This window comes from Austrofundulus limnaeus, unplaced genomic scaffold (assembly GCF_001266775.1).
Source record: "Austrofundulus limnaeus strain Quisiro unplaced genomic scaffold, Austrofundulus_limnaeus-1.0 Scaffold1113, whole genome shotgun sequence".
NCBI lineage: Eukaryota > Metazoa > Chordata > Actinopteri > Cyprinodontiformes > Rivulidae > Austrofundulus > Austrofundulus limnaeus.
The window spans coordinates 6,139-15,929 of record NW_013953515.1 but is presented as its reverse complement, the minus strand read 5'-3'; the positions used below and the strand labels follow the sequence as shown (position 1 = coordinate 15,929).

The 9,791-nt window shown below is 42.4% G+C and overlaps 2 protein-coding genes across 6 annotated transcripts in view; both read right to left on the bottom strand.

Moving 5' to 3' along the window:
* Positions 1 to 273: 273 nt before the first annotated feature.
* On the bottom strand, positions 274 to 1,646 carry LOC106534187 (retinal cone rhodopsin-sensitive cGMP 3',5'-cyclic phosphodiesterase subunit gamma). Its single transcript, XM_014030757.1, has 4 exons — positions 1,507 to 1,646; positions 1,039 to 1,153; positions 917 to 954; positions 274 to 841 (listed from the first exon to the last, which is right to left on the bottom strand). Coding segments are annotated over exons 1-4 (231 nt in total). The 5' UTR covers positions 1,508 to 1,646; the 3' UTR covers positions 274 to 764.
* Positions 1,647 to 4,698: 3,052 nt separating this feature from the next.
* Positions 4,699 to 9,791, bottom strand: part of LOC106534186 (ras association domain-containing protein 8) — a 7,040-nt gene continuing 1,947 nt past the window's right edge. For 2 of the 5 annotated variants that reach the window (XM_014030755.1, XM_014030756.1), the window contains exons 2-6: positions 7,460 to 7,573; positions 6,427 to 7,038; positions 6,086 to 6,360; positions 5,035 to 5,237; positions 4,699 to 4,878 (exon numbers count right to left, since the gene is read on the bottom strand). In XM_014030755.1, the coding sequence (XP_013886209.1) occupies positions 5,085 to 5,237; positions 6,086 to 6,360; positions 6,427 to 7,038; positions 7,460 to 7,562 (1,143 nt within the window). In that variant the 5' untranslated portion in view covers positions 7,563 to 7,573 and the 3' untranslated portion in view covers positions 4,699 to 4,878; positions 5,035 to 5,084. Of the gene's footprint in view, positions 4,879 to 5,034; positions 5,257 to 5,791; positions 5,854 to 6,085; positions 6,361 to 6,426; positions 7,039 to 7,459; positions 8,006 to 9,791 lie in introns of those variants that run through there. The other 3 variants (XM_014030752.1, XM_014030754.1, XM_014030753.1) reach the window with 3 other exon arrangements.

Sequence of the window (9,791 nt, the reverse complement as noted above, 5' to 3'; positions counted from 1 at the left end):
GCCTTGATATATGTATATAAACTGAAACAGCTGGACTAGTGCATCCTAAATTTAACATCCATTCATTCTTTTAAATTTTTGGTAAGATACTTGTACTTTTACTCAAGTATCTTTTTGTGGTACTTTATACCAGACTGGGATCAAAACCCTGACCCTAACCAGACCTGAATGACATGTTGGTGAAGAAAAACTGAGGAGATGAGGAAGTGATGGTGATGAGGTGAAGAACAGAGAAGAGATTAGAAGTTAAGTCCAGTAAAGAAGTGACTCTGGTGACATCAAACAATAATTTATTGACACTCAGTCAAATGTGAGCAGGTAAAGGTATCAGGTGAAGAACTCTACAACTCATCCCACTTTAACACATCTGATGTCAGAACATCAGGTTCAAACCAAACAAGCAGCACTCTGACGTCCCCCTGAGGGGTCCGAACTTTAATGTTTCAGTTACACACATGGACTGGAACTGAACACATGACGTACACTCAGCTTTATGCTTTTGGTGCAAGGTGTGTAAGTGGGCGGAGTTATAGTGTGTAGTAGAGCAGAGGGAGGATCTATGTGAGTGACAGGTCCTGGTGAGGAGGTAATAATCTGATCCTCCATCAGATCCAGGAGGCAGGAGGTGCTGGCCTTGTTYTCCAGCTCCCAGTTCAGCCTCCCTGCTGCTCGATGCAGGACAAACATCTACTCTGACACATTTCTTCAAAGTKCTGATGAAGTGTTTCCTGCAGCTGAGCCTCTGCTTGGAGCGACTCTGGAGTTCAGATGGTTCCAAACTGAGCCAGYTCACTCAGCTCCACATCTTCCAACTCCTCCCAGGGACAGACCACAGCAGAGTCTGCAGGACAAACCAACATGTGAGAAACGTTTGGACCTGAGGAGTTTTAGACTGAAGGTCACATCWGTGACTGACCTTCAAATCCCTCCATCCCTGACAGGTTGTTGTTGAAACTACAACACAAACAGACAGGTTTCCTCTTTGGTTCTCAGCTGACAGATATCTGATGTGCTGCAGTGAAAACTGTCTCTGCTCACCCTTTCTGTCCAGGTTTGGGAGCTTTGCTCTTAAACTGTCTGTTCTCCTGCTGCCTGAACCCAGCTGGAGAGGGTTTGGACTCTTCTGGTCCCGCTGGTCCATTCATGTTCTCCACTTCATGGAAAACAAGAAAACTCAGTGTTTTACCTTTCATCCTGAATGCATATGATACATGATGCCATGTTGACATGTAACTGTGCTTTTCTTTCTGTCAAGGTGAAATAAATTTAAATCCTTGGCTGTTTAAAGATAAACCAACGTATAAACTTAACAACGTATAAATTTCAGATTTTTGTCCCTCTTTGAACTTAAACTGAATAAAAAACAACTAATTTTTTACAGTTTATATTTCTGAAGGAACAGCAGCTCCTTGTGGACCAGAGACATGAACTGAACTAAAAAACTGATGCAGAACAGTAAAGTTACAGAAGCTGAGCTGTTAAAGCTAATTCTAATAAAACACTCACTTGTTTGCTGACAGAAGTCAGGTTTCTGRTCCTTRGCAGAAGAAATGAAAAAGCAGCTGCAAGACAAAGAAGGAGTCTTCTTTCTTCTTGCAGAGTCTGATGGTTCTGGATGGTCTCAGCAGCTGGTTTTATAGACCGGACTGGACCCAGGTCTCAGGGCTGAGGAGGATTTAGAGCCGTGGCCTTTAGATAATCCTCATTATTTACAGAAAGGAAGGAGCTGAGAAKGGCTGAGTGATGGACTGTTGATGCATTTATAATCTGAGCACTAATAAAATAATCTGTGAGATTTTATCTTTCTGTGGCACAGAGCTATTCAAATAAAGAAAATCATTAGAGTTAAAGAGAATAACTGTCTGTCACTCCCTGACTTCTGTGAGATTTTCACAAACAGCTGAAGCCTGTGAGACAAACTGAGGGAGAAAAGACAAAATGTTTATAATTTGATGTATTAAAGGTGAAAAGATGACAAACATTACAGAAATGTTGGAAAGTAATAAGATGGAAAGTTAAACGTGACGTAACATTCTGAAATAACGTCTAAAATGTCAACGAATGAAAACAGAAGAGTTGAAAGTGTTTTCATGTTAATGAGAAGAGCTTCAGGTTTATCACTGATGACTCTGACAACGTTGGAGGAGAACTAGGATTAGATTTTATTTCTGCAGATAAGMTTTTTTGGAAATGTTCATCTGAGGTCATTCACACAGCAAAGCATGTTAATGTWACAGAGAGATGCATGGACCCCACAACAGAGCCCTGAGGGACTCCAGAGGTGAGTGGTAGTGGCTGAGACTTAAAGGATTTTATCAGACCGAGAAGGATTATCAGAAAATGACCTATGAGACCCAGATTATTAAATAATCTGGATCTGAACAAAGGAAAAATAAAGTCTGGTTTAAAGTTCTTTACCAGAAGAATGCACATCTATTTACTGCGTCCAAACTTTATAAACTGAAACATTCACTTATTGGAAACTAAGGATTTTAAGATAAAATATTATATATTAAATAATTAAATTATATAATAATAAATATTATTTATTTGACACTTCAAATAAATTGTAGCACATAAAACTGAGCTGGAGGACAATCAGCTGAGTGGATTAAACTCCTCCTGACTGACAGATCTGAACCTGTGGATTAAACTCCTCCTGACTGACAGATCTGGACCTGTGGATTAAAAATAATCCTCACTAAGTGGAGACTGAAGGATCCTCCTTCAGTTTATTTTAATGATCAGTTTTTACACATTAGGTCTGAAAAATGAAAGTTGTTCTTTGCTGTTCTCCATTGATTGGTTGTTTTGAAGCTCCTGAGTGAAGCTTTTCTTCCACAGGTGCAGCTCTGTTTGTTCTGAGGATAAAAGGCTCTTACATAATCTAATCTGAGACAGAAATGTGAGGACAGATTATGTCTGAAGACAGAGACAACTGAAAACATCTGCAGACTTTAAAGCCTGTAGTTGATGAGCAGAGATCTTCTCAGAGGTTTTACTTTCCTGCTTCAGTCTCAGTCTGAGTCTTTATGGCTTGAATTTTAAACAACTACAAATAATTTCTCTGAGATTAGACAGAGTCGTCCTGAGAGTCTCAAACCACTGTGGGTTTAATCCCAGGACTCTGTCAGGAGCAGTGTGTGTTCCTGCAGCAGAGCTCAGCTCTGACAGGAAACATTAGAAAATAAAAAAAAGATTTACAACAGATTTCTTTATGTGTGCTAAAATCAATCTGAAGCACAGGTCAGCTGCCCAGGTGGGTACACAATGGGCCCAGGTGGGTACATGATGGGCCCAGGTGGGTACATGATGGGCCCAGGTGGGTACATGATGGGCCCAGGTGGGTACATGATGGGCCCAGGTGGGTACATGATGGGCCCAGGTGGGTACATAATGGGCCCAGGTGGGTACATAATGGGCCCAGGTGGGTCAGACGTGGGCAGCTAAATAAAAAGAATGACACAAAGCTTAAAGTATGACTCATGGTTGTAAATATCTGCTGTGGTAGTAGCTGAGGGTCACTCTCAACACGAGCTGTGAGCATGAACTGGTTGCATCAGACATGTTTGTAAAATCTGCTCTTTTTAATAATCGACAGATGTAAAAACTTGGTCAGTGACAGAAACTGAGCTGAACTCGAGGTGGTAGTAGCTGATACTGATCCTGAACATGTGTGGTGAGGCTCCCAGCTGCTCAGACATTTACAGATATATGAACATTCAGATCATATCTTTATATCCTTCACACAAACTGCAGCTCACCTGACYCACCTTTCATTAAAACAAAGTTYTGTTCTACTTTTACCTCTAAATCCGTGCACCGCTCACATATTTAATCTGAGTCCAGATGTTGCCACAGGTTAAAAAAGGCWGATTTTATTGGTTTCCTGGTTTAACTGGTAGTTGGCAGTCATTTTAGCGCTTCACCACCACTGCTGGACTGGAAGGTGGAACTGGAGAAGGATTCCTGTTACTTCCTGTGCAGGGTAGTTTAAAACACAGCAGTGGTCTTTAGTGGAGGCAGAACGTGTTGCTGCCTCAGGCCTCATCTCCTCGTATTTCAACAGGAAAGGAGAAAATTTGGCAATTTATAATAAAATATTAAAACTTGTTTAATTTAAATGGAGAATTAGTTTATAGTATAAAGCAGTGAACAAATATACGTATTTAATGTTTTTATTGACTTATTCTCATGATGAGATGATGATTTTACAGAGTAGTTTTTTTGAGCGTATGTTTGTGTGTTTTCTGTAGAAAACACAGGATCAAAGCTCTTTTTTTAACTCATCCTTCCTATGTGTGTGTATTCTAAACTGCAAAGGCAGCMCACTAAGTTGTGAAGGACCCTGGACATTTGTTCTCCCATGTTTGTCGTGTGTGTGTTTCTCCAGACAGATGTTCTYAACTGCAGWTCGTTCTGCACTGCATCTGAGGTTGTGTGTAAATGACAATAAAACACTTCTGATTCTGATCTTAGTCTGAAGCTCTCAGATGATATGCAGGTGATTCAGGTAGTTAAAATAAAAATACCATCATAATAATATAATACCATTGTAGTTTGGTGAAGATCTAGATGTGTTTAAATCTGTTTTCATGTATATAGACTCMAAGTTTTGAATAAAAATGATTCTGATCTGAGTTAAAGATTTGTGTTGTGAAGCTGCAGCGCCTTCCAGGGGACAAAACTGAGCCTTAGTCCAGTGGAATTAAAAAAAACTTTATTTTTTACATACAAAAATAACTCCATTACAGTTCATCTAATAACAAAGTGACAAGTATAAAATATTTATAACAAAATAAAATCAGATCTTTTCTCCAGAGATGATGGTGAGAAGTTGATTTTCCAACCAACAGAAGTGTTTGGACAGGCTGGCAGCTGAAAGAGACAGATTACCTGTGAGATTGATCATTCATCAACATGTGACATCATGCAGGTTTAACATGTTCAGGCTGGAGAAAACACAGGAAATGTTGGATGTTTTTGTAAATCATACAGAGATGGTCAAAACAGCAGGAAACGATTGAAACTAACCTGCTGATGTGGCTGGGTCTACTTCCTGGTGTGATTACTTCCTGGTGTGATTACTTCCTGATGCGGGACTTTCTGAGCGGAGCCTGATGAGCAGGCAGGGAGTTGTGCCTGGAGCGCTGAGGGACTGCGGTCTGCTGGATGAAGTGCTGCAGGTCACACTGTCTCAGCTCTTTCTTCAGCTCCTCCATGGTCTCCAGCCTGTCCTGCAGGACACCAAACACACTGCCAGTTACCACAAGGGTTAGTCTGCCCGTCCACAGGTTCAGCTGCTGAGACATGATCATCACAGGCACATTTAGTTACACTTAGTGTCCRGCTGTCATCTTCACTCCACACAACCAGGAAACAGCTGAATGTTTCCACCAATCACTGCTCCTGTCTCAACATGCAACCAGGTGTGGCCAGCAGCCACATTTTACTGGTGCAGGTGGTGCAGGTGGGCGGAGTTTCACTACCCAATCAGTTTGTCAGGTTTWAAACCAGGCTCTGGTTGCAGGTCAGTCCTGTCGCTCCTCCTCCTCTTTGTGAGTTTGTCTTGTCTTCAGGATGCTGCTGGATTATATTTGATTGTCTGTGGTTCTTCAGGGTCTTCAGACTGCAGGGGGTCCGCTCACAGCTGGAACCAAACCCACCTGCTCTGATAGGATGAAGTGGAGCAGTGATTGACAGATCAGAACCTTCTGCTGTAATCAGAGCCTGTTGTGAAGAAGAAGAAGGACCAGGTGCAGCTGTCAGGTCACAGGTYGTCAGAGCTCACCTGCAGTCCTGAGGTCTGGATCAGGTGGTCTCACACTGAGCCCAGSGTAGACCTGTTTCTGTCTGACCAGGATACACAAATTGTTTTACAACACAACCTGTACACACAGATACAGACACTGATAGGACAATCAGAGGCAGTGGGGGTTCAGTGTCTTGCCCAAGGACACTTCAACACYTGACTGAACAGAGGGGGAATCAAACCCTCACCCTCTGATTGGACGACAGCTGCTCTAACAGACATGAGTCACAAACTTTATTTCATGTAGTCAGAAGGTGAGAAGAAGTGTGATACCTTTACTGTTTCCTCTGCCGTCTGCAGCTCCCACAGAGTCTCTGAGAAATCTGCATCCAGCTGTTCTGAGAGCCGCAAGCGGCTGTGCAGCTCCTCAGTCAGGGTGAGCAGAGCTTCTCCTGTCTGCTGAGCCTCCACCTCAGGACTCTGTCCCCCTGTCTGAGCCTGGGCTTGGAGATCCTGCTCCAGATGTTCAGACTGGTCCTGGAGCACCCTGAGCTCATGGTTCTGGTCCTGTATGGACGAGTGGATCTGGTCCAGTCGTGTCTTCATGTCTGAGGAAGACAAACTGTTGCAGAACTGTGGGAGAATAACAAACATCTACAGATCTGAAGGTGTACCTTGTTCTCGTTTCAGTTCATCCCTCAGCTCCTTCACCCAGTCTTCTCCGTACAGCAGCTCCACCTCGTTCTGCTTCAGCTGATACTGGAGCTCCTCCAGTTCCTGGGTCAGACCTGGACCAGGATCAGGGACTGCAGCAGATGTTACCCTCTGCTCCCACAACTCTGTCTCCTTCTCAAGAGCTTCAATCTGAGCCTCCAGGTCCTGGAGCAGGATCTGCTGCTGCAGGACCTCCCTGAAGGGTTCCTCTTTAACCGAGTCCTGGAGACAGAGGTCCACTGTGCTGGGGGTCTTTGGGGGAGGGACAGAAGTCTCTGTTAGTTCCACAAGAGACGAAGACAAGGTCTTCTTTGGTTTAGTCCTCCTGGGGAGCGTTGAAGGGTCTGAACTGAGACCTCTGTGTTTGACCGGGTTCTGTTCTGACAGTCTCTGGGGGGCCAGGTGTCTGTGTGGACCCTCACTGAGACTGGGCCCCTTTCTCCGCAGAACAAACTGGACCTGTGCAGCGAGCTGACCCAGCTTCAGCAGCTGCTGCAGAGGACACTCTTCAGCTCCCAGGTTCCTCTCAGTTCCTTTGAGCTTCAWGATGAGAACATAACGACCCGTCTGACCTGCAGGTGAGACGAAACCTTTACTGTCCAACAGGAACATCTGAACAGTTCAACCCTTCCTCTGCTCAGAAACATCAGAACTTTAGACTTTAGTCTGTGGGAGGAAACAGAACACCTGGATGGAGAAAACCCACACATGCATGGAGAGAACATGTAGACTCCTCGTAGAAAGACTGCAGGCTGGGATTCAATCCAGCAACCTTCTCCACCATGCTGCCCTCAAGACAGCGTWTAAATAAACTACTTTTAAAAAAATCTCCTGATTAGACAGAAAAATGATCAGATGTTCAAAGTTTACAGTAAAGTAAAAACACAGTTTTGTGTACTTTAACAGTATTAGTATTTGATATCAGACCTGATTTWGTCCAAGGCTCTCCCTGACTCAGCTCTTAGTTCATGATGAAAAGGAAGAGAAACGTACCGATGGCCTGGGCCAGAGCGATGACCACATCCTGACAGGAAGTGTCCAGAGAAAGGCCACACACCTCCCTGACTGCACCGTCCACCCACACCTTCAGCTCCATCAGTGCTGCAGCTGCAGGAGGACCACCATCACTGTTAAACACTGAGACCCTCAGCAACACACTGGATTCATTCAGCACTGTACAACTGACTGACACACACAGAAACACACAGTTTATTAGTAACAACATGTGTTTGTCCTCATGAAGACCAACAAACCAGAGGAAACCATGAGGTGTTCCTGGTTCTCAGGTCTTCACTCTGAAGGATCCAAACCAACACCTGTGTCAACGTGTTGGATCAGTTTCTGCATCGTGAATWAAAACTAATCAGCTGATGTCAGACTTTCAAATCCCATCAGACTGTAAAAGTCAATGACCAGGAACTGGTCCACAACTGTACAGTGACCAGAAACCACAACTGTACAGGGACCAGAAACCAGAACTGTCCTGGGATCAGAAACCAGAACTGTCCTGGGATCAGAAACCAGAACTGTCCTGGGATCAGAAACNGGGATCAGAAACCAGAACTGTCCTGGGATCAGAAACCAGAACTGTCCTGGGATCAGAAACTGGTCCAGTTTGTGTTTGGCAGCAGGTGTGTGACACATGGACAATGTGTCAGGTGTTTGCAGACTCACAGGTTGGCTGCAGGCAGGAATGTTGCAGAACCTGCTGACATTCCTGCAGAATTAGACTCCACCCTCACATACCTGCAGTCTCTGTTGACAGTTTCAGGGTCATTATCACCCAAAGTGAAACCAACAGAAACTGATAAACTTTTCAAAATCAGAGGATTTTTTTAAAGAAAACACTTTTTTATTAGTTCAGTCAGTAGAACCTGAGGGCACAGCTCATTGTTTTAAAGAAATAWAAACATCTCCAGATATTAGTCTGTGTTCTAACAGCAATCATTGACAGTAAAGTTTCAGGACAGACTTCTTGTTGAAAGTAAATAATGGTTTCTGCACAGACTCATGGGCTTTTTTATTTTCTTCCATTTGTTTGTCTTTTTTAGCCACTRCAGRAGAAAACAGAACTGAKTGTTAGTTTCTTCATTTCTCCATCATCAGTGACTTTTATATGGAATTTATATGTTCCAGATGATCAGTTCCTTTACTTCCAACCTGTAAAGTTTAACATATTATTCTGTTGTAGGATGTCAGTCAGGATTGTTCCAGATGGGTGTTTGTCTACATGGGATCAGTGAAGACTTTGTCATTTTCAGAAACTCCCACCATGCTGCCAGAGATGAGCTGATATTAATGCTTTTAAAGCACTCATGTTTTTTTTATGTTAGTGCTAATAAACAGAAGATCTGAAATCTTAATGTCATGGCATAAAGTTTGTTCTATATCTAGCCAAGAWTCATCTGACGGATTAGGATTTAACCACTTTAAGATGTGTTGTAGCCGGTTGGCTAAAAAGTATTGGTGAAAGTTGGGAAGCTCCAGTCCTCCTGTATCTTTAGTTTTCTGTAGTGTTTTTAGATTAATACGTGGAGTTTTATTTTTACAAATGAATTTAGAGATGAAAGAGTCCAGGGATTTAAACCAGACAGGTGAAGGTTTATTTGGTATCATTGAGAATAAATGGTTTATTCTGGGTAATACCACCATTTTAACTGAAGCAGTTCTTCCTATAAGTGATATGGGTAAAGATATCCATCTGTAAGATCATCTTCTATTTTTTAAAGCGGGATGTGATTTAATTTAAGTCTTCCACTCTAGGAGAAATATTAATACCCAAATATATAATATTACCTGACTGTAGCTGTGTATTGAGAGAATTGTTAAAAACACAGTTAATTGGAAGAACTGTAGATTTTAACCAGTTTATAGAGTAGTCAGAGACTTTTGAAAAAGAGTTTATTAATTCAATAACCTTGGATAGTGTGTTTTCTGAATGCTGAAGAAAAAGTAAAACATCATCTGCATACAGACTAATTTTATGTTCAATGTTCTTACATTGTATGCCTTTAATATCTGCAGTTTGCCTGATCGCGGCCGTTAAAGGTTCAATAAAAATATCAAACAGTGAGGAGGACAGCGGACATCCCTGCCTGGTGCCTCTCTGTAAACAAAACCTATTGATGTTTGGTTATTTGTCCTGACACATGCTGTTGGTCAGTTATACAATATTTTTAACCAATTAATGAAATCGTTTCCAAAACCATGAAAAAAAGGGGTGTCATCAACATTTGGACTGTGTTCGCTAACAATACAAAGTTTTTGATTAAGTATAGATAATTTTAATGTATCTACCATCTGGGTCTAAAACTGTGTCTAGCAC